The sequence below is a fragment of the Vollenhovia emeryi genome, unplaced genomic scaffold (assembly GCF_000949405.1).
Source record: "Vollenhovia emeryi isolate VEMERY1.0 unplaced genomic scaffold, V.emery_V1.0 DF939265.1, whole genome shotgun sequence".
Lineage (NCBI taxonomy): Eukaryota > Metazoa > Arthropoda > Insecta > Hymenoptera > Formicidae > Vollenhovia > Vollenhovia emeryi.
This window is the reverse complement of record NW_011967101.1, coordinates 208,366-233,324: the sequence shown is the minus strand read 5'-3', so window position 1 is coordinate 233,324 and position 24,959 is coordinate 208,366. Positions and strand designations below refer to the sequence as shown.

The 24,959-nt window shown below is 44.0% G+C and overlaps 1 protein-coding gene across 10 annotated transcripts; it reads right to left on the bottom strand.

Annotated features, from left to right (window-relative positions):
* Positions 1-1,601: 1,601 nt before the first annotated feature.
* LOC105559551 (diacylglycerol kinase theta) lies at positions 1,602-23,362 on the bottom strand. 10 transcript variants are annotated; one of them, XM_012007921.1, is made up of 18 exons: positions 22,803-23,181; positions 12,483-12,562; positions 11,426-11,528; positions 11,105-11,325; positions 10,659-10,830; positions 8,477-8,620; positions 6,605-6,736; positions 6,393-6,527; positions 6,176-6,293; positions 5,813-6,000; positions 5,491-5,703; positions 5,272-5,406; positions 4,928-5,102; positions 4,495-4,814; positions 4,086-4,413; positions 3,832-3,991; positions 3,624-3,731; positions 1,602-2,610 (listed from the first exon to the last, which is right to left on the bottom strand). In XM_012007921.1, exons 1-18 carry the CDS (start codon positions 22,936-22,938, stop codon positions 2,497-2,499), a joined length of 2,982 nt encoding a protein of 993 aa, XP_011863311.1. In that variant the 5' UTR covers positions 22,939-23,181; the 3' UTR covers positions 1,602-2,496. The 10 variants fall into 10 exon arrangements, 7 of the variants coding, with proteins under 7 accessions (XP_011863311.1, XP_011863312.1, XP_011863313.1 ...); XM_012007922.1 differs by having other exon boundaries at positions 6,614-6,736; XM_012007923.1 differs by having other exon boundaries at positions 10,674-10,830.
* Positions 23,363-24,959: the final 1,597 nt, after the last annotated feature.

Genomic DNA, 24,959 nt, shown 5'->3' with positions numbered 1-24,959 from the left:
ATCGGTCCTCCCACGGTTACCTCCCACGTATCAAAGGTACGCGCTGTTTTCCCCCGCCCCCCACTTTTTTTCATTTTTTTTTTCTGGTTTTGTTAAACGTTTACACGAAACAACGCAATGTGTAATTCAAAAGAGTCCCCTCCCCCTCCCCGTTTTTCCCGAAGAATACTCTTAACGTTTAAGAATCCCCCCCCCCTTTCCCCCTGCACCCACCCGCGCACTACTTTCTCTTACGTCCGTCGCATTAAATGCCATCGCGATTAATAGGAGAGTCTTATATTTATAGTCCCTACTTTTTAATAATATTATATACAATTGTTTGGCACCGAAGTTGTCTTTTTCATTATTTCTTTTTCTCCCTTTTCTCTCTTCACCCCTTCCGAATCGCCACGATGCCAGCGAAGATCCAAACGTGAACGTGCGCCCGTGTGTCCGTGTATGAGCGACAGCAGTTGAAAGGTCGGTATTTTTCTTTTCTTCTTTTTTTTTGGGTTTTTAATCAGGTCGTGACTCGCCTCGTCGGCGATCGCTCGGTGGTAGCGATGATCGGCACTCGATGACCCGTGCGTCGGTGGCACCAAGGATCGTGACCTTGGAAGCTCGAGAAACGGTATTGCCCTCGGATTCGCGCGGTGTCGAGTCTCCCCGCGGTCCTCGTCGCCCGACGTTACGAAAGTCCCGGTTACGAACGACGCGTGCCAACGAGCTTCGGGTGCGTCAGCGCGTTACAAGCCTCTCTCCTACGCCTCTTTTCCTTTCTTTCTTTTTTGTACGGCATGGCTTTATGGCATCATATAAATTTACATATCTCCTCGTGCCTCCAACCCTCGCGTTACAGTGGAATGTGTGTCGCCGTCGTGGCACCGCCGAGCCTTTCGTTTCGTCGTTTACAGGAGCCTCTGTCAGAGCCAGGTGAGGTGGTCAGTAACATTGCCAATCCGACTCTCTTGACACTCGTGTACAGGGTGTTGCAGAGACATACGGGTCAGTATGACGTGTAACCCGCTGCCTATTAGTGCTGGCGCGCGTGGTCATTTATAATTGCGTTATGAATTATGGCGTATTAAAACAAAAAACAGTTGTCGCTGTTCTCACTGTTCTCAGGGCCTGAGCAGAATGGCTGTCTTCAAGGCCGACGTTAGGCGCGTGCAACCGGAGCGTCGCACGCGGCCCCGCGGTTCGGTCAGTCATGCTTTCCCGCGCTAATCAAGCGGCCGAATTCGTTTTTTTGCTTGCACCCGGCTCTGGCTGTCTTATACTTTTAAGACAGCCTTAAGACAGTGTCTCGTGTTTCAACCGTTTGTCTTGAGGTAACACACAATAACTGTCTTATGTCTTAAGAGTACAAGACAGCCATACCGCTCAGGCTCTTACAACTTGACACGCCGAATTTATAACGCATACGCACGACCGTGCGCGCCCGCACGAATAGGCATACTGACATGTACGTTTACGCGATTTCTTGTACGCCACGTGGTTCCTCCCGCCGCGCGGAGACGGATCGGCAAAGCGCTTAGCCCGCAATGCGGTCTTATCGTTTACGAAAAGGTATTACATTAATCTTCATCTCTCTCTTTTCTCCCCTTTTACCCTCCTCTTAACTGTATCCTAGAAAAAAACTGACTGCCACTGGTTTTCAGCGAATTCCAGACTGCCCAGCAGTCAGACATACATAACAATTATCACAACTTAATACCGTAATACTAATACAATATTATGTAAATATATTAATATTTATAATCATAAATATTCTCTATATATATATAATGTATTATTAACAACTGACCTTGTTTGTGGTTTTATATCGTGCGCGATACAAGTTTCGTATCGTAATATACGATATAATACTGCATAGGATCGGTAGAATACCATACGAAACGTAATACACAATTATGATCTCTCTCCCTCTTCCTCGAAGACTACCAAGCTTGGAACGTAAATGGAAATCAACGGTCGTCACGTAAGCACGCCGTAAGCGCGTTTCAACTTCCTCCGATACTGGTTGATTTGTGTGTGTGTGTGTGTGTGTGTGTGTGCGCGCGTGCGCGCGCGCGGTGTGTGTCATTGTGTGTTTAAAATCTATTATAATTTTACTAAAAAAATATCGATCGATAAGAGCTACGTACGGTGCTAGAATTATTTAACATTTAAAAATGAGATCTAGTTTCATCCTCTATTAATGTAAGAACAAACATTAAGAATCATTGAGTGGATAATGGATTTTTTTTATGCTGTATATATGTTGTGTCCGGTGTATCTGAAAACCTTATCTACCCGTCCCCTCTCGCCCGTCCACGAGTGTACTTTTGTTTCTCTCCTCCTCTTCGCGTTGTAAGTACTTATGTTAAGTTCGTCGATTAAGTTAGTCGGACGATTTCGAGGCCGATTTTTGGTTTTGTTACGTACGCTAGTCGATCACAAACGTTCTCTAACGTGGCTACGTGCCTTGCGTTACCGCGCGACGTGTCCGATCACTTTCACATAATGTTTGTTCACTCAGAAGATGTCTTCGTCCGGATCGTTCGACGGTGCGGCCTGAAGCGCCAACTGCATGCTGGATTCCGTGTTACGCCGCTTCATTTTACCCTTAGTCTTCTTCAGCATCGTGGCCTAGGAAGGGACAGGATCAGGGAGCGCACAAAGGAGCAATCGATAAGAATGTCAGTCAGTACCGCTGACAAAGTACAAGTACAAAGTAGAAAGTATATAGAAGTGTAGAAAAATATGGAAAGTTACAAATTCATGGTACAACTTATATACGTAGAAAAAAGAAGGGAGAGAAGAAACGTTTTGTAAAGCTGAACACTACTATCCGATATAATGCGTCTAATCCACACATTACAAGCTCGAGCTAGCTGCATAGGGATCGAGGCATCGAGAAGGTATCGCGGAAGTTGATCGGTTTTTACATGCATCAACGGAGGGATCGGGGGGAGAGTTCCTTTCTTTCTTTCCGTGTTTAGATGGAATTGGTTTCAGACGGCACACGGGGACGACACACCGAGACTCCTCTCCCGCGCGTGCGTTCCACTTACGCGCGCCGAGGAGTCTAGGATGTGATGTCGCGCGTCTTACGAGATACGATTAAACTATCGAGCAGTTGTAAGTTGTGGTATAGTTGGATTACTCGTCCGTGCTCTTGCCCCCCTCCCCATTAGCAGGTAGAATCGACGGTTCGGTATTGCGACGCTTGATCTTACTTTTCTTCAACATGGTAGCCTGAAGTGAACAGAGGAACAAGGAGATATTAGTCGAGTGCAATTAGGGGAGGAAAGCATGCGCTGATAGGTATCAGCAATCAGGTTACGCTTTTTACGGTGAATACGTAGAGTATTGTAATATGAAATGAAAAATGCTACAAACTAATAGGGATGCGCCTGTTAAAAAGTTTTTACGTGCCACAAGAGAATGTACGCCCCATTATTCTACTTAAACTCGAACGGCGAGAGACGCAACGACTCTGGTTTATTACTCGCGTTTCAAGAGCATGGAGAGACATATCGCTCTACTAATAACGATACACGTTATCGTGTCGGTGAATGACTTGTACGTTACGATTCTGTCCGTTATTTCTGTGGAATTATGGGGGAGTTTTGTAACAACTCTCAACGTCTAAGTATTACCTTGAGAGCAGATTTCAAGACCACAATGTCTCCGGGACTCTGAACCCACGGTTCACCGTCTACTTGTACAGGTATATCTGAGTTTAAGTGAATTTTTATGTGTCCACCCTATCGATCGAAACAAAACGACAAGTAAATCGATGTGCATCGCAGAAAGGAAATACAGAGAGTACCTCGTTGTCTGTATCGTTGATTAACTTCCATTTACCTGCGCTATTCTCATAGCCGTACGTAAACCCGACTGTATCTGTCCAAGATGCATAACGCCTGTGACTCCGACAACCTCCAACATGCCGTCCCAATGATTCGGTGTATAAAATTGATCTTCTTTGGTATCTGGTCCCCAAGGATTAGCACCAGAACCCCAACTAAACGTGAAAGGCAGAAAAGGCATCGTTTGAAATAGAGCTTAAAATATCCTTCCTCTTTTATACAACATGTAACACATTCTGTAATGATTACCTTAAAATGTTCAGAATTATTATTCCTTCCACTTGCGGTAACTCGACCAATTTACCGTCCACTTCTAATCGAATTTCTTTATGTAAATCTTTGCACGGTTTACGCCTGACCATTTTACGCAGACCCATCGTTACGTACACGCCCTTATTTCGTAATCTGCTTTTGAACTTGTTAGGATTTTCCTCCCTCGCATTATGAAAGTCCAGACACAAATCCGCATCGACGCCAATGCCAAAATAATTATTCATCACATATATTTGCGTATTGTCTTCGCTAGTACCAGCGCCTGTAGTAATATGCAAATGGCGCGATGCTACTTGCTGAGAAGCTGTAACATTGCCGCCATTAGAATTCTCCTTTGTATTACGAAACTGGTTTTTGCGGTGTTGTCGAGAAACTTCTCCCTTACCTGCAGCGTTACAAACCACTTGAGTTTGCTCCTTTTCTTCCGGATGAAAAACTACGGTCCATCTGTCCAATATTATTTCTTCCGCATCGATAACGTCTCGCAGCAAGTTTAGTGGATCTTCGTCACCCGTGTAGCCTGAACCCCAACATAATACACGAGCAAGGTCGTTTCCCGTTCCCAAAGGTACAATAGCACAAGCGGGAGAAGAACATTGGCTATCCTGACCCACATTATCTAAACATTGTAATACCCAACCTATCGTTCCATCACCACCACAAACTAATATCTTGTAGTCCTTTATGTGACGAAAAACGTAAAGTCTGTAACGCAAAGAAAGTACTTACTTCTTTTTATCTAACTTGCTTGTAAAATTATATCGTGCTTCAGAATATGTGTTATATTACTTAAATCATTATGTGCGATCGACACTTACCCTGGGAGAGGTCCGCCATTATCAAGATCGAACACTTGATAAGGATTTAATAGTTTACGAAAACTAGAAATTAGCTGGAGTCCTTGGCAACCACCAGATTTTACATTTACAAACACGAGCAGTGGTTGGACGCCCGTTGGTACCATACTTGGCTCGATACTTGGTAGAATCATTACTAGAAAGAAAACAAAGATAAGACAATATTTCAATATGTATCTCATTAAAACTAAAAGACTACATCAATCAGAAAAAAAAGTGAGATATGTATACAACTATCCCATGCACTATGAATCCCTACTTGATACTAATTAATATTTTCTCGCATCTCAGATATATTTAAGTACCTAAAAGGAGTTTGTCTTCACATTTTTTTTCTCGCAACGTATATAATGCTCTAACCGCTGTATCCAAATCCTCGTATATGATAACCACTGAACCATATTCGTAATAAATTGGGCCGATTGATGAAAACATATTTTCTGAAAAGTCCAAGAAGTTATATAGGTAAATAGGTATTTTCCGAATTCTGTGGATAACAGTTAATTTCCCGTTGGATTACCAACCTTTTCCTAAATGTTCCGTTAGCATGTTTTCATAATTTCTTTCGGAAAGATTTTGCGGTAGGTTGCCCACGAATAATGCCAAATTAGGTCCATGGGGATCTTGCTTTAGTTGTAGATAGAATCGCATCAGTTCCATTTGTCTAATAGAATCTTTTCCCAGCATTTTAACGATGTCCCAGGGTTTTTCATCCCAAGACAAAACTCTTTCCGTTACTAATAGAAATAAAGCTTTCTTTATTTTTCGTGCAAGACAAAGCGCAGTCTTGAGGAATATTCGATTTAAGTTGCAAACTGTCAAGTTGGAGAAAAACTCGAAACGTACCACCACGGTCTAAAAGAATTTCACTGCACCTAAAGTCATCACAATTAAAATTTTGTAAGCCGAACTTTTCCAGTGCCTCGTTTATTAAGTCTGCGACGGTTGTTGCTTCGGTGACAGGTACTATACAGAATGACTCTGATACCTGCAATCTGCCGGGATAAACCCGTACCTCTCCGCTGTCGTTATCTCTGAAATCATTAAAATTTATTATACACGTTATATCAAAATTCTTTGCTGTTTTCATATTTAAATACAAATACAATTTCTAGCATAATATTAATTTTCTACTGTATTTTTTTAGATAAAAAATTATATAAAATATTCTAGATATTGTTTTGTTTAGTAAGTGTGGTGTGAACTTACTTAAATCGCAAGAACACAGCGGGACGTTTGCCTTCTTTACGATTTAAATTTAAAACAGGCGTTGGGTCACCTAACTCAGTTTCCTCCGCGGCATACAGGTCAGTTAAGTAAAAGTTACCTGAATTTTCGCGAAAAAGAGTCGATTGGTTCAATTAGTAAATTTATCGAAAAGAATCCATGTTTGTCATGTCAAATAAAATAGTCCATATGCACGTACTAGGATCTTTCGTGATGTGAAATGCGCGCAGTGCCGATGTGAGAACCTGCTCTGTCGTAGCCTGCCTGGGTACCGAAATTACCCGAAATATTCTTCGCCTCAAGGAATTGTTGCCATCGTACACCTTAATCATCTCTGTGGGAGAATATCAGATTCACAGATTAGGGGAGAGAAAATCTCGAAACTGTTAATCGGAAGTTGTATTGAAATACCTTCGTCACCTCTTTCTTTATCTTCTTTCTCTTTAGGAGAACGCGGATCACGGCCATGCGCTGCGCCCTGTGTCGGTTCTCCATTGTCACGATACCTTGGATCGCTACCAAATTCCTCTGATATGCTCCGCGCTGTTAACACAAAGAAGGATCATACTTCGAATGTTAGAATATTATTAATATAGAATACAAGAATACCTAAATGTAATAGAATATTATTAATATGAAATACAATAATACCTAAATGAAACATAAAATCCGTATATAATACATCTTCTTCCGTCGAGTACATCCAAATTGACAAAATGTTTCATTTTTTTTTACTCAGATAACATTAATGGTGTCGCTCTTGAAAAGGCGTTATAAAATATCTTATATTACAAAGCAACGAAATTCAATGTAATCTCAAAAATATGTATTATCCTGCAAGCAACACTTTCATTAAATTATCGTGTAATTTATTTATAATTTATCAAGACTTCGATTAATTGTGGAAATTAATTGTGGAAGCAAAGGCGGCGTACAAATCACCACCATCGTGTACAAATATTCGAAAAGGATCTGCATGAAACAGATACTTTGAGGAAAGTAATGAATCAATTTAAGAGCAATTTATAAACACAAAGAGAGTTGTAACGACTCTGCTTATTATTCAAGAATAAATTACATCTCTTACCATCGATTATTTACGATGGGTTTGTAGAACACAGACACGATAGGAAGAATTAGTCAGTAGTATTGTTGAACTTCATTTCACTGCATAGTAGAGTGATAAGCGTCATGGTATCTCATAGCATCCAGTGGGCTGAATGACAGTGCATGCACTGAAGCGAGACATACATACATGCTAAAACGTAAACAGTAACAAAATAACATCTATAAAAAAAGGTTGGTGCACTATGATATTTATGTAAATGCATGTCGTGTGACAATTTATTATAGATATGCAATTTAAACGAGTCCACTTTGACAAATGCATCATCGTTTCCCACTTCCTGAATTCATCTCACGTAAATAATATATCGTTTTGCTGTCAAATATTTCACACTCGTTCCAGTCAAAGAAATTCATAAGAGATAAAATGCAATTTTATAAGAAACTACCTATCGGGAAATTAGCTCGACTGTACTTCTATATGTACTTATTTCCCCACCCACATGATTTAAATTAGATAGATTAAATATAATTAGAGATATATATGTTAATGGGTAACAAGGAAACGGGATTTGAGAGTCAAACGCGGTTAGTTGTACGAGAGTTAACGTTATGTAACATTTAATTAATAATTTAATACAAACTGTGATTTATATTAAATTATTAATTAAACGTTACATAACGTTAACTTACACACAATTAACCGCATTCGCCTTTCAAAGCCTACTTTCCCTTGTTACGCGTTAATTTTAATTATTGAGATTCTTTAGTTAATTAATCATTTGTTTATATGTTACATTACATGTATATTATTGTGTTTATATACGAAATACAGTGTGTGTATGTATGTATATGTGTTATATTACTGCCACATTAATATATATTGTACACAACAAACACACACACACATACATATTAATGCGGTAGTAAAATGTTATTCGAAAATGTCGGAAAGTATGATGGAAGCAAGCTAAATATTTGCATCGCCGTTATGCAAAAAAAATATATATATAAATAAATATGATTATGTCTTTTACAATACAGCGCTTTCTCAATCCTAAACTGCAAATGTCGAAGAAGTAGTTACATGTAGAGATAACAACAGTAACGATCACTACAGCGTACTTCAAGTTACTCTCAGTCTTGTACGATAAGTACATCTTAGAATCGAGTACATTCACACAGATGAATGTCTGACGATGATAATATTCTAGATACCTCGAACATAAGGAGGGGAAGCATGACAATTTCCATGGCAGCTACGTGGCAAAACTAGCGAAAGGCGCCTCAAAGCTTCGGCTAGGCGGCCTGCAGCCCCGTTTTGTTCACTCTCAGCGAAATCGAATTGCTCTCCGATGTGTTCTTCACATAGAAGCAAAGATGGACCGAATATTTTAACGGTTATCACCATTTCAAATCTATAATTTTATCTCTGTTTAGGTATTTTTACTCCATTGTGACGTGTGTGTTTATTCTCCCTCTCTCTCTCTCTCTCTCTCTCTTTCTCACCGTTAAGCTTGTTTAATTATATATAAAGACGTGCTTTCTTTGATATCGAAGAATTATGACATCCAAGGTTTGTAATTATTAAAATAAAATGTTCACTTTCACACACAGCTTTAATTTTGTAAGCTTATATTATATAATTTGTAAACGCCAATTCTAATTACCATCTAATTACGAAGCTCAATAAAATAAGTGCTGTATCTATTAAAATATATTATGCCTATTAAAAGCACATTGAAAATAGCAGTTGATAAGAGCAACCAGCCACAAAAGCCATAGTTTACAAATATATTGTGAACAAAATATTTAAGGTATACAATAGACGTAGCTTTGACGTTGCTTAAGAAGGTTTGTACGATTATAAACTACAGAAAATTTGATTTGTATAATTTAAATTTCGCACAGCGCGTACGTCATGATCCTGAACTCTCGTATAATTTTGGACATCTTCACCTATCGTAGATGATACGAGACTCGCGATCGATTCTCGCGTGGCATATTTGATGATATAAATGATTCAATCATGAGTGTATTATGATGATTAGACAGCAGTCACACTTTCTATAATCCAAAAGCTCATTTCTAATCCCTGCATCTAGCACACATTTCGCTACGTAAAGATTGTCGTAAACGTATATTGTAATATTTTTCCACGTTATTAACTCAATTCACAGTCTCTTTTCATTCTATAAAAAAAATCAGTATTTACAATTTAAGTTTCTTTTTTAAACAGCTCGTATTGCAGAAACGTATAGGAAGCTGAGAGTGTAAGAAACTGCAAGTAGCAAATATAAATACACGTATATTTATGTGAGATATTAAAATTGACTAGAGAAATTTGACTACTAATATTATCCCATATAAATGCAGTTTCTCAATTCGTGATATGACGGAACAGTGAAAGTTTGAGGCGGTAATAAATCTTTCAAAATATAGGTAGGGTCTTTCTCGTTTCATATCGAAGAAAGTCAACGTTGCATGCTCTGAAAAGAAGGAAGAACATGTATATGTTTACAAACCGACGGTTTTATACACGCGTGAGTGAATGCTAAAATAATACCATGCAAAAAGTTTATACGTATCCAAAAATTAGTTGTATCTCTTACAAGTACCCCTCTACTAATGTATAAGGAATATACTTCGCATATTATACATTCTTTTTTCAAACTTTACATAGTACGGTGTACAATATCTTCCGCTACCAATCATCAGTGCATATTTGCATACGTGTACATGTGCTATGCATAGTAAAAATAGAAAATCTCATACATATACGAGAGACACAGTGTGAAAATAATCAGTTGTGTCAATAGGTAATACGGAAATGCTGAATGATGAATTGAAAAAACTTCATAAAGCGCTAATCAACAATGAAATTCACAATGCACACAGCGGAGAAACGCGATAATTTAGACAACGTCCAATTATGCAAACGGAGCAGCTTGAGCTAAGACTCTCAACGTGGATTCTTTTCCCATTATTTGTTATCTGAGCTTAATATACATCACTTGCTTGGAGATATGTAGATCTCGTAATTCAAAAGCGATGTATCTATTGTATATCAAAATTAGAATTACGCTATATATTTATATATAGCTACGTGCGTTACCAACGCGAGCATGTGTTTTATCGATTACAAATGCAGTCTTAAAAATTTGGAGTGTTGACGTCTGTTAATATTATTCAATTTTATTCGACAGAGAATCTCGCCTTAATCTTATTCCCCTTTCTCCGTTACAAGAGAATCGCTTCAACGTCCAAAATTATATTCCCGGTGGGATTGCTTGATAAAATATTAAAGTGCTTTCGCGGCACGTGATAAAGCGCAATTCCTCATTCTATTATTCTAATTACCTGTTAACACGCACATCGTAATTACACGGCAGACACTTACGGCAAGAATACTCACGCGCCAGCACTTCTTTACGACGCACTTCTACTCCAATGATGGCTTCCATGGGAACTTCGGTACGCGGAATACTAACTGCGTGTGGCGGCAGGTAAATTGGTTCCAAGTTACCAAAGGTGCATTCTTGGGGGATATTCTTGTAACAATACGCGTGCAACTGAGAGACGAAATCAAATTTGTCATTAGGTATTATTTTAACGAGGCAGGAGGGGCGGGGGAGGGGAGGAGCTTTAATCATGCCAACGAAATATGCTTTCTAGCTCTATTCGTAAGAGCCCATTACACTTGACTTGAAATGACCAAGTAACGCAATGCAATGTAATGTTTCATTCTAATTCTAACTCCGAGCCGAGACGGAACGGAGCGAATAGTCGCAAAGACCAAAGGCAAGGGCGATCTAACGGCGATGTAGTAACGAATCTTTCTTTTACCGTCATGCCGCACCACTCGCAACGAAACCCGGCAAGGCACTCGGCAGTAAAACAACTCTTCTTGCATACGGCGCATTTCGAGCTGCTCGGAAGATTGCCTTCCCGCCAATGATGAGTGTGCTTCACTGCTGACAGATCCTTCCCAGGTATGTATGTGGCATTCTCCTTGCAGTCTGCCACCGCGAAGTCTTGGCATTCTACGTGCACGAAGTACTCGCATACTACGGGAAACACAGGAGCGATTAACATTTCGTCAGAGACCCAAATATGCCTACCGAAGCCTCGCGTTTCTTTGACTCGAGAACAGGAACTTTGGCTTACTTTCACAGTGTATGGATAGATTATCATCCAACCGCTTCCGACAGACGTTGCAGAATTTCCTTTTGCGATGTACTTGTTCGGACCAACAGTGTGCAACCGGGTTCTGCAACAATGAGGAGACCCAGTGAAAGAACTGCTGTTAATCTTACGTACTCAAAAACCGCGGCTAATTATGGGCTCGAAGAGGATTCACTTTCTCAAATACTTCACACACTAGCGTAATCTGTTCAAAAAGAAAGGAATTCTTTTCCGACGGTTCGAGAATTATTTTTAGAGAGTATAAAAACAATTTCTTTTGTATCCGATAAAAAAGCTCGAAATTGGTGACATAGAAGCGAATTCGTTCTGAGTTCTTAATGTTTTCAGAAATGGGATGGAAGAGAAATTCATTTCATAATTTGGGATTTGAGAAAGAAATTTTTGCGATGTACATACTTATTCGGGCCAACAATGTTCAACCGAGTTCTGCAATAAATAAAGAAGCCTAATGAAGAAATGGTATAAATATACCCAAATAGCACGGTGATTATTATGAACTCACAGAGGATTCACTTTTTCTTAGCGCGATTTGTTCAAAGAGAACGCAAAAGGTTCCTTTCGGCGGTTCAAGAAGGATTATCCTTCAGAGATTCTACGGGGTATAAAAAGAATTTCTTTTGTATCCGAAGAGCTAAAAATCGGTGACATAAAGGCGACTTTTCAGCTCTCAAGAACGTTTTCAGAACGGAAGTAGAATGGGAGAAAAAATCGTTTCATAATTCCAGAAGTGAAATTCCTTTTGGATTCTGTGTGTCATCCAGGTGTCGAACCAAAAGTTCCGGGTGATGCCAAGGAGATCTGACACGCGAACGTGGAGCAACGGGCAAGTAGCCCTTCGACGTTCCGTTCAATCTTTTCTCTCGGCTCTACTAAAATCCACGTAAATTATTTTATCGCAACGCTCAGTTATTTTACGATGCACCTGGGAAGATTGCTTTCCTATATTCTAAGTATAGGCGTTATATTTATGCGCAGGCGATTAATCCTTGCGGCGCGGAGACGGATCCCGTTGTCTTACCTTAATCAGGCTTGCCGCGATGCTGGAGCAGGGAGAGACGACGGCCTTGAGACAGCGGTCGTGCACCACGAAGTTACACACTGCAACACGAGAGGAAAGAACCAAATTTAGAGAGAAAGAACTTCTCAAGTCCGCGCGAGATTGATTGCGTTAAATCGAAGAGCGTTACCGGCTAAGCAGTGTACACTTTAGCATAAATCAATACGAGCCGCTCATGTCGTAATTTATAACAAGATCTTCTGACCTTTCGCGGTGTAAGTAAAAAACATCGAGAATCATACGCGGCTGGCGTTATTTAATGTTACTACCGTTAACCGGGCGGCAAGTGGGTAAGGTTTGGTGTACCAAACTTCTGTAGGAGTCGAAGAAAAAAAAATAGATGTACACATGTTTAGAAAATCCTCAGTTTTGCCCATCCTCGTGGCATTTTTGTTGCCCAAATGTTCTTTAGAAGACACGCGTCTCTTTGCGCTTCTAAAATAGCACAGGCCGACAACTTTTATACCCAAAGATCAGACTAGGTGACCCCGAAGGTTTTTCGTGTGCTGAACACGAATCCGTTGTCCGTTTTTCCCTAGCACGTCAGGATTCCCAGATATTCTGAGTGTGCAAAAAGGCCATTTCGAGGCATATTTGAGCTTATGTCACACGTAGAGGAAATTTTTTTCGCTCATTGCCGTTTGTGGAATCTTGTAGTACAAGTTTGCCCCCTTCAATTTCCGTCTTTGCGCGTCCCAAAACGATTTTCCCCGGCCGAGATATCACACATTGAAGTTGAGACGAGTTGAATGAATTAATGAAAGTAGTACTATGTAGGAATCCAGTATAGAATCACAATATAAAGAGAGAACTTGATGACTAGAGGCTCTGAAACTACAAAGCCCAAGCATCGAAATCTATAAAACCAAAACCCATACAATCCCGAAGCTCCTAAACTATTTAGATTATCTTCCAAATAGTTTTAGATTATCTTCTAAATAGTTTAGAAGCTTCGGAATTGTGGGTTTTGGTTTTATAGGTTTCGATGCTTGGACTTTGTAGTTTTAGAGCCTCTAGTCATCAAGTTCTCTCTTTATTGTGTCTCTATACTGGATTCCTACATAGTACTGCTTTCATTAACATTCAACATTAACTTGAATGCGCGATATCTCAGTCGGGAAAAATCGTTTTGGGACGTGCAAAAACGGAAATTGAAGGGGAGGACTTGTACTAGAAGACACCACAAACGGTAATGAGCAAAAAAATTCCCTCCGCGTGTAACATAAACTCAAATACGTCTAAAAATGGCCTGGTTTTGAACCTTTACGTTAGGATATCTCAGAATCCTGACGTGCCAGGGAAAAACGGACAACGGATTCGTGTTCAGCACACGAGAGACCTTCGGGGTCACCTAGTCTGATCTTTGAGTATAAAAAACAGCTTTCCTTTTGTCGACCTGTGTAATACTCGACAGATTCTATAGTAAAGCGGATACCGCGGGCCTGCTAATGTTATCGATTGCAAATTTAGGGTCGATATCGAGAGCGGCGTGTTAAGCCGCTCGGGGTGGCCCGGCGTGCTGCGAGCGCGCGGAGAACGAAGAATCGTTCGGCGATTCCTCGGGAATTGATATATTTCAGGGTCGGGGGTTCAGAGGTGACGATCGGAGGCAGCGTCATCTCCGCGTATCCGTCATCCACTCGATACAAGGTGACGGGTGTCGCACGTTCCCCCGTCGCGCATAGCCGGTAATGATCGCGTTTCTATCGCGCTCTTGCGACGCTAATCAGGCAAGATGTGGGAAATTTGTCGCATCGGCGCGCAGATGCGGCCCGAAATAGTACTGTGCATCCGCTTCGTTAAGAAGGCGCCATCAGCCGCCATCGACGATCGACCGTTCGTTCCACGAATGCCGAGTTAACTTTAACTCGCCGAGTGGGCAGCTCAAATCGAAAAGAAGAGGTGCTCGGCATCGCCGTGGAAAAGGCGGAATTCCGTCCGTTTACTCGTGTCGTTTGCCCGAACGAGCTTCCCGGGCAAATCGTAAAAGATACGACGCGCGTTAGAACGTTCGTTCTAACGAACGTTCCAGGCAATATATTTTCTATTCCTGGTGTTTGCATCGTTTAAAATCTGTTCCAGGCATTTGCAACGTTTAAGATCTACTTGAGACACCTGCAACGTTTAAGGTCCGTTTTAGACATTCACAGCGTTTGAAGCTCCGGAGTTTTGCAACGTTTCAGATTTGTTCCAGGTATTTGCGGCGATTAAGATCTGTTCCAGGCACTCACAACGCCTAGAGATCCGGGATTTTGCAACGTTTAAGGTTTATTCCAAGCATTTGCAACGTTTGAGATTTCTTTCAGGTATTTACATAATTTAAAGATTAAAATCCGTTTCAGATATTTGCTACGTGTTTAAAGGCTGTTCCAGACATTTGCAATGTTTAAGGTCTGCTCTGGGATTTTGCAACACTCAAGAGCTGCTCCAGACATTTGCAAAGTTTAAGGTCTATTTCAAATACTTGCACAGTTTAAAGTCTGCTCCGGGATTTTGCGACGCTTAAGATCTGCTCCAGGCGTTTGCAAAGTTTAAGGTCTATTCCAGACATTTGAAACGTTTAAGGTCTATTCCGGGATTGTGCGACGTCCGAAGGATCTGTCTCAGGGATTTGCAACGTTTAGAATCTTTATTTGGATTCCGGCATTCTTTGACGCACTTGCAGTTATCCACGTGACTGGTCGGTCCTGCTGTGCACGCGGTTATGCAAATCTATCCTAATAGACCTCTAATGTATGTACATATTCAACCATGAATTTTGCTGTGTTTGTACCATCATTCATCAACCGACGCGAGCCACCATTCGACTGCTCGAATACATAATCATGAGCGACAAAGCTGGGAGCGTTAAGAGAATAGATAAGATGAGAAACAATGCTTTCGAGATAACGGAGGAAAGAAAGGAAATTAACGCGACGTATACCGTGATTTAGAAGAAGATCCTTGCGAGACACTCTCCGCAAGACTGCCGTGCTCGAGTTTCCACATCTGGAATCTGTTTGTTTCTTTAGCTGTATTTCTAGCTACCCTTTTCCTCTCTCCTTAGGAACGCGCTTTTACCTCGAACGCGAGGAATGCAAGGAGGTAGAAAGAAAAATCTACTCAAGTCTCTATCGATGTCGCTCTTGTCTACATCGGGAATTCCAGAGAAATTAGATTGAAAGCAACAAATGCGGGCACGTGCGTTAAGTCGCGTATCCCTGAAAAAGAGAGAGAGAGAGAGAGAGAGAGAGAGAGAGAGAGAGAGAGAGAGGGGGGGAAAGAGAAATCCCCTTACATTCCACTAATTCCTCGGTAATCATATAATAATCTCGAGTACGACGGGTATCGGTTTTCAATATACAATATTAGGTGATCACTTTGGGACTCTCTGCATGCTTTTATTACTCGATTAGCTTTCGGAGCAGGTGGTCGTCCTATTTATAACGATCCCGATCGATCAGCAACAGCGCGAGAAGTTAACCAAAATTGCCTTCGCTAAGATTGTCGTGCCTTTGAAGAATCTGCTCTCTCTCTCTCTCTCTCTCTCTCGATTCTGCGAGGAACGTCGTCGCGACTCTGGCCCTCGAGTCCGAGCGTTTCCTAATAATTCGGTGATCCGACTGCATTCTTACATAACAATCTTATCTTTTATAATATTGATCGTCTACGTGAACTGCGTTCCCTTCTATACGGAGTCGTTTCACAGAGCTTTCACAGAGAAACTCTGGGATAAAGAACCCATTTTGGGGCCCACAATTAGCAATCGAATTGTTTGGATTATTCGTAACTCTACTCTGGGAAAAATTTTGACCGTTTTTTTTTGTAGTTAAGCAACTTAACATTTCGGTTAGTGCCTTAAGCGAAAATCATCTTTGCGTTACTGAATATCGACAGAACTAATTGAGAGAATTGATTAGTATTACTTAAAAATCTTCGTTATAGATAGAACAGCTAATTGCGATTTTTAGTTACGCGGGGTAAAATTCGTGAAAGATTACGAGTTACGAACAATCCAAATAATTCGATTACTAATTGTGGGCCCCAAAATGGGTCGCTGTCTTTTTTTTCCCCAGAGAAAGAACACGGAAAAGCCCGAATGGCGCGTGGCAGACGCGTGCGGCGCGTTAATTAATATGTATCGCAGAACGTTTCTTCCGTAACCGTACGAGATATACCCGCGGAAACAAGTGCACGCGATCCAAAGCGACGTAGCGAAACTGTAGCGCGGCACTTGAGATTTTCATGCATTCGGTGTATACGATATCTTTGTGGCACACGATATACACGATGTCTTTAATGGACGATCCTTTTTATTAGCAAGCGCTTCTACTCGCCGCGCTTTGGCAATCAATTTTCGCTGTTTAGAGAAAAATTACCCGAGATGAGTAGAAGAAAAAGGGCGCGCTGCTCTCTTGTACGAGGAAAAGAAAGCGTGCGACGGAATCTGTCTGGCGAACGCGGGCATATCTATATGCATTATCAATGAGGAACATCGGTTAAACTGTTGGAGGATCTCGCGAGGGGAACCGAGTGATATCAATATTAGCTGAGATCGGCCTCTTAAGTGTGAAGCATCGTCCTCTAGATTGATTGATTATAGATTGATGGCCAGTGCATCCCAAACTCATTTCTTGTGCACTTCAATTCGATCGGCCTTTTCGAACTACACTTGGACAAGCACACGCGAAATTAATATCTTTAATTATCTCCTAAGAAAATATCATTTCTACGATTCAAGAAGGAGAATGGAGATTATTTGTAATTCAATATACGACACTTTGCGCTTACCTATAACAATACTAATATATCAATACCGTTTCAAATCGCAAACATGACAAATTTAATTATTATTTTTTTCTATTTCCTGCATCAATGTCGTCCGTCTCATCTTACTTCTTAATCTCTTTACTGTCGACTTTAATTTATATTACTCATTTATTTGTCAACTCGCCAATCATACTTTACTTCTCAATTTTTATACTTCCGACCATAATTTATTGAACTTATTTATTTACTCATTTGCCAACTCACTTATGTAACAACTCTTTATTGAAACTCCTTGTAATCTCTTTGTTAGAACACTTGAGAAGGACCACAAACAATGGTCGAAACGTCGTGATTTTGAACATTTTAATTTGCCTGACATGGACAAGTAATCGTCTGAAGTTTTTTAATTACTTCTGGCGACTTATACGATTTCCTACGTCAATATGCGTATATTCAGGTACATAAATATTTACGTGACATCTCTCCTTTCTTCCCAAATTCGAGTAAATTAAGAAAGATTCACTTTAACAATCTTTTGCGTTTGATTAACAGAGCTGCGTGGATAGAATAAATGTGTTATTTCGGGCTCCATTTATGTGCCAAGACGTTGTGGAAAATTCACAAATTGCAGGGAAGGCAGGAATACATGAACTACGTAAAAATTGCTGCTATTAGCTCATCATACAAGATAGAATGCGTGTACACTCGATATATGTTATTTTCAGAATCACGTATTTAAAGAATCATGACTGTTATCTAGGTTAAAAGACATCCATGCTTCTGAATTGTCAATAGTGCGTATCGAGGGGGAAACCGCTGACCAAAATCTTGTACACCAATGCCTACTAATGCCCAGTGGGGCATTACTTTATCTTATTATCTTATTTTATCTTAGTTTATCTTTATAATGCCCCAGCAAGGCCTAATGCTCAAACTAATGCCCAAAAATGCCCAGTAATGCCGCAAATCTGTACACCGCAATGCCCTCAGCGGTTTCCCCCTCGGTACGTATCCTCTCTTTAATCTCGCTTTCCAAGATTTTACACAATCTCGTATGTTTACATAATTGCAGCATTTCAAACCGTCGGCACGAAACGCAATATTACTTATTATTGAAGTTAAAATTTAATTCGCTCCTACTGGGGTTGCTACCCAAACATAACAGTTGAATATTAACTAATACACAGTCGAGATACCCAAGGAATTCTTATCGCACGTGAGATCGTATTCGCGCGATCGTTGCGTGGAGATTAGGAGATTTAGGAAGATAAACGCCACTTTTCGCATTACATTTGCATTACTTCGTCGTCGTTGTTATGTCGCGCGCAGAGACCCTGTGATCAAAGACTGGCCATAAGAGTTCGTCAAATTCCTTGCAAGTGAGAGAGAAACATAGGCCATCTCACTCTTCCACGATCGTAGAAATTGGATTATTCCTCTGCACTGATAAAAAAATATCTTAATTCAAAAAATATTACTTTAATCAAGAAAATTATTCTATAAAAATAAGCTATTAGGTGGCTCCTAATAGCTTATTAACTTAAATTTAAAAATGAATAAATTAAAACATGCATTGCTTTAATATATGCATTTATTAAATATCGAAGAATAGACAATTTTAAATTAAAAAACTTTTATGTGAATAAAATGTTTACTAAGATGTAATTTTCACATCGAAGAAAATTGGATTTCTTATTTAACAAAAACAATTATTTCATTTAATAAATGATATTCTATATCTCATGAAATCACGGGGCACACAACTCCTTCGCGCAAGCGAAAACAGGATAAGTTACTGGTGTAAAGGAATCCGGGAACACTTCCTCGAAAAGTGCCTCGCAACCCCAAGGGGAGACAAGAAAGATATAAATAATATCTCATGAAATTTTTATTTAAATGTAAAAAATGTAATGATTTAAATTAATTTACTCAATATAATACATAGATTTACTTGAAATTTGATATTTTTATTTAAATGGAATAAATATTTGCTTCAGTAAAAAAATAATTTTAAGTAAATCTATTTACTTAGTTAAAAAAAACTGTTTGGTCAGTGTAGAAGTCTATGTTTCTCCCTCGCTCGCAGGAATTTGACGAACTCTTATGGCCAGTCTCTGACTACGGGGTCTCTAGTCCGCGCGTTACTCCACGAGAGGTGGTGCAAACAGAAGATTTATCCCCACTCTGCATGCATTACAGCTTGTTTTTGAATCGACATGTAAGAAGTTATCGTTGCGCGCCATTCTCATTTCTAATGCCGCCACATGTTTTAACGTTCGCTGCCGTTGTGCAATGCTACGAATGATTTGTTACGCAAATCGGGATGTCATGCATATGTGACGCGTACGCTAACGGATGTGTCAGCCGAGACCTTTATCTCTTATTCTGCATATGAAAACCAAAACCTTTTTTTTTAATATACGATGTGGATGCGTCGCAGCCATGAATAATTATTACCTGAACTTTATAGTTTTATAAGCGGTTTTGCATCGACACGTGTTTGTGCAATTTATTTTGCGCAAGTGAAATACCGAAAGACCGATCAATTTCAGGCAAGAAAATTGTTACTCCAATTTGTCGCGAATACCGTTAACGTGTTATTAATCATTGTCGTGTAAAATGTAGCGAACTAGCATTTTTCACCAAAGGTGTATCGAGTGTATTACGATTATTCGATATAAGTAGGTGTATCGTGAAACAATGCACGGCTAACGTCCGAAAAAGAAGTTGCAGGCCTTGGGCAAAAAAATAAGCGCGAAAATCTAATTGCCTCAAACGAGTTTGTAAACAGCTATTAGGATTTTATATCGCGGATTGAATTTAAACTGACAATGCTAAGTATAATTTGCAGACATAAAAACAACTTTATTTAAAGCAGCCGACGGTAAAGCGATCAATACATTGTGTAGCAAGGTTTAACAATGGCTTTAGAAATATAACGCTTTATCTTCGCCCTTTGTGAAGTTAGCATCCCATTTCTAGGATTTCGATATAATTGATAGAGTTCTGACTCACGCCGAACAATTCCGGACTTCCTGATACGTCTCGAAAAAAGGTTCGGGCGATTGAATGCAAAAAAAAAATAGCAGTCCAAAGATACGCCAGCTTACGTCGAGTACGCGATGCGTTGTACGAGGTAAACGACTATTTATCCTTTAATAAATTCTTCCAATTTCCCACGAGTCAAGAGGCTCCTTTTCGGAAGTCGCATTTCCTCGAGATCCTGATTAAAATAGGAAAAAAACAACAACGAAAGAACGTGAATCGCCAGTAGTTGATTAACAGTAAAAAGAATTGTTAGACGACATTAAGCTGGCAGACGGTTTATTTGTTTGATTCCGGCGCTTCGACCGTACGCGGTTGTGGTCTTTTTCAAGGAATTCGATAATCTACAAGTTTCTTTCGAGGACATTGTAACTCAATAGAAATAAAAAAGCTCATTTTCGCATCACGGAAACGTAAGGTTGACACATATTCGCACTCCCTTCCTAAAAACTTGTTAAAACGACTGATAATGGAGTCTAAAGTTTCGTTCGCGTGATGTAATAAAAAAAAATGCGGCGATGTCGCAAAGATATTTGAGATAGGCGTGATCTTTTCCAAATGAAACGGCGACAACTCGGGACGGCTTTTTGTTTGAACCACATCCAAGTAACGGCTTAAAGTCGCCTATCCTTGCAGTGGCTCCCTAATGGCTTGCGTTGCGTCTTTAACGACCTGTTTAATGACCGTAGGCTCCTAACGAACGTTTTTACTGCCTGCAACGTCTCTCTTTTTATATGTAAAACGTATTCGAGCGCCAATATCCACGTCGCCGTCGCTCGCCCGAATTAAAAATTCAATATCTCGATTATCGTTGCGAATCTCGCGAAACGGGACTTTTTCGTTCTCCCCAATCCGCTCCACCTCCTCGCGAGCAAGGTCGTCCCGGGTGGAGACCCCGTAATCAGAGGCTGGCCGTAAGAGTTGGTCAAATTCCCGCGAGTGAGGGAGAAGGAAACGTAGGCCATTTCACTCGCGGGAATTCGACCAACTCTCGTGGCCAGTCTCTGTGATTACAGGGTCCCTAGTTCCGGGACACCCCGTAGATACGTTTACCCTCGACCGAGGGTGGACTCGGGAACAATTCCGCGATCCGCCGGGCCAAACGCGGACGCGTGGCGGCCCGTTGTATCCAAGGCGCGACTCTCTCCACCTGATCGAACGTCCCGACGTGCCTATATTCGAAAGAGTGCGAGAGCTCGTTCCGCTCGCGTTACAACGAAGGTCCTTTACGCCTCTTTACCCGTCAGCGAGCTCTCACGCTTGCCCCCACTTGGAGACAACCCTCTTTGCCGCCGCCGCCGCCGCCGCCGAGCGCCCGCGCGCGCCCCTTTCAACCCCTTCCACTTCGGCAACCTTATCCATGGTCTTTCAGCCATACTACCCCACCCCTCGCGATCAATGCTCGTGAAAAGGTGGGCGCGCGTTCGCGCTCGCGCCCTCTGCGTACGCCGTCACCCCCCACCCTCCCGATTTCCTTCTCTCTCTCTCTCTCTCTCTTGTCCTCCCTCCCACTTTTTCTGGCCTCTCCTTTCGTTTTTCTCCGACGGATCGCTCCGTTTATCTCTCTCTCTCTCTCTCTCTCTCGTGCTATCGCACTGATTCGCGCGCGCGGCTGACGCTAAAATGCCCGAGACTCGACGGGGCACTCGGAACGCAGCACCCTGACCCGATTGAACGGGACCCACGCCTGCCGTTTTATCCGGCGGCACATCGCGGCCGACCGCGTCACGTCGGTCGGGACCGCGAGACCCGCGGGCCTCGCGGGAGAGTCCTAGGAGCGAGTTACCGAGCCGTTACCGAGCGCGGTCGACTATCGATCGACTCGCGTCGAGGGAAGGCGGCCGCTTGAAACTTTAAAGAACCCAGCAGCCTCTCGCGCGAGGGCCGCTCTCTTTCTCTCTTGGCCGACAGCGGCCGCGGGACCAGTCGAGCGGACGGAGTCGCGGCGAGTCCCGCGAAGACGGACGCGGAAAGCCCCGGAGCCCCTCTCTCCCTCTCTCCGGGATCGCGCCAGTAATCGACTCGCGGCGGGTTCGCGCTCGCTGCCCGCGAAGCTGCCCGCGAAGCTGCGCGCATCCCCCGGCGTGGACGAGATCGGGAGACGCGGAGACCCGTGTGGACGTATCCGGAGAGAGAGAGTGAGAGCTTCTCGTCCTTCCCTCCCTCTTCCTCTCCTCGCCTCGCACTCTCGCCATTCACGTACCCACTTGGAAGTCGATCGGATCAGCCGTTATTGAGATCAGATAATCCAAGGGCCTCTCGACTCGCGTACTCGCGTCAAGATACGCGGGGTCGGTCTTGCTGTCGTCGCTACGCTTATACTTGGCGCGAGACACCACCGTTGCCTCTCGATAACCGACGAGCGATACCACCCGGGGATACGGAGCGATAAGAGGGGAAGGCCGCGCGCGCGATCTATCGAAAAATTCGACCCGCCCGGTCGATCGGCTACGATCCGTGCGGCGCGGCATCTCGCGATCGTCTTACCTTCGCAGATGTACCCCTGCTGTATGAGGCCCCAGAGCATGTCCGTGCAGCTATGGCAGTACGTCGGCTTGTGAAACGTTTTCTTACTGAAGCTGTGCCCATGGCTGGCTGGAGTCTCGGCCGAGACCGACGCCATATTCCCCGTTCCACCGCGGAACCGTTCACGCCAGATTTTCACCGTGAAGCTACGCAGGGCGCGCCGCGCGACGATGACAACATAATTACACGCCCGACACTACGTGATCTCGGAACCGTACGCGTACATAACTGCGCTGCTGCTGCAGCTGCTCCGCTGGTGGTAGTGGAAGTAGTAGTAGTCGTACTCGTCGTCGCTGGCCGCACGCTGGCCGCCCAGTCGTCGCACCGTCGTACCGTCGTCGTCTCGTACGGCGCCTCGTCGTCGTAACGTCGTCGCGCCTAACACGCATTATTCCACGAGCTGCGCCACGGAACGACCGACGCGCCGGCAGCCACGATCGCGCGCGCCAGATGCGTCGTCGTCGTCGTCGCGGATCGCCAAACCGCCACCGATCGCCAGTGCCCCGATCTCGCGGCCGCTGCCGAGCATCACCGTCGTCGTCGCTGCTGCCACTGACGCTGCCCTCGCCGCTCCGCTGCTCGTCGTCGTCGCTCTCGCTCGCCTCGCTCGCGGTACGATGCGTGCGACGTCGCGTTCGCGCATCCGACGAGTAGTCGCCTCTGCCGCTGCTTTTGCTTCTGTTGCCGCTGCCGCTGCCGCTGCTGCCGCTGCCGCTGCCGCTGCCGATGCTGCTGATCCGAGCGTACGCCGCCGTGTGGCCGCACTGACATCAGCCCCTTTTCGTCACCGCCACCGGCCAGTGGCGGATGCGCTGCCCTAGCGGCCTAAGTGGGGCGTCATATGGGGGCCGAGCCGAGCCGAGGCGAGCGAGCGGGATCCAAGCGAGATACGCGAACCGCCCTCTTGCGAGCCCGCAGCCTCGAGGGCGCGCGCTCCACTCTCTTTCTCCCCCCCACCCCCACCCACCCCCCCCGTCTTTCCGATTTACTTTCGACGGACCGTCGTGCCCATGTCCGGGATCTCGATCTCTCCCCGCCGCGAGAGGCCCGACCGACGGCGGCTCCGCTCCACGTGCGGAGCGGCGGCACGGGCGCGGAACTCGTCGACCGGACGGGGACGGACAGCCTCGTTCTCCAGCACTGTCGATGGCGACGGAAGCGGAGCGCGTATCTCCCCGCCGTAGCTCCCGCGATCCCTAGTGCACAACGCGCGGGCACCGCGCTCACGCCAGTCTACCTCCGGTCGGCCTCTCTCTCCCGCTGTCGCGCTCGAAACGCGCGCCTCGGCGATGTCATCTTGAACGCGGAGAACCGGAGCGGCCGACGAGCCCAGGTACCACGCGCGGCTCCGGGACACCCTCTCGCTCCTCTCGCCGATACTCCCGTCCCCGAGGGTCGACCGAACGGTCGGCTGCGCGCGATCGAGCTCCGACGACGGGCCTAGGGGCGATCCCTCTCTTTCCCGCCGGAGAGACTATACTCGGCGTACGAAAACGCGAGCCGCCGGACGAATTTGACGCGCGGACCAGCCGATTTGCGACGCGTGCGACGATAGAAGGGGGGGGGGATCGGACGGGCCGACGTCGACGACAGTACGACGACGGCGATGGCGTCGACGTCAGTGACGGAGGCCTCGGCCGACGCGCGACGGTGCGGCGGCGACGTCGACGTCCGTTTTCCGCGGCGCGCCGACGCGACTCGCCGCTCGACTCCCGCCTGAGCCGCGCGAGAGACCCGCTCGTCTACCACGCGCGCGCGGCGCGCGTCGCGCCTCGTGTCACGCGTGCACCCTCTGCGCCGCGCGCCCGTGCGCGCTCCATCATCGCGTGGACTCGACTTGTGCTCCGCGCCGCGAGACCACGTCTCTCCCCCTCGCTCCTCCGCCGCGGCAGCGCAAAATCCGCCTCGTCGTCGCTCGTCACCCGCGAACGAGCCCGCGCGCCCTCCCGCGCCGTTCCTCCTCCCGCGCGGATTCCTCCTCTTAAAGCCCGTATCAGACTACAAACTCCCGACTCTGACTCGACTACTGACTCGGACTCCCGACTATGATTCAACCAATCACAGCAAAGCACCGGCCGACCTTGACTACCGACTCGGGAATAAACGCCACTCTAATTA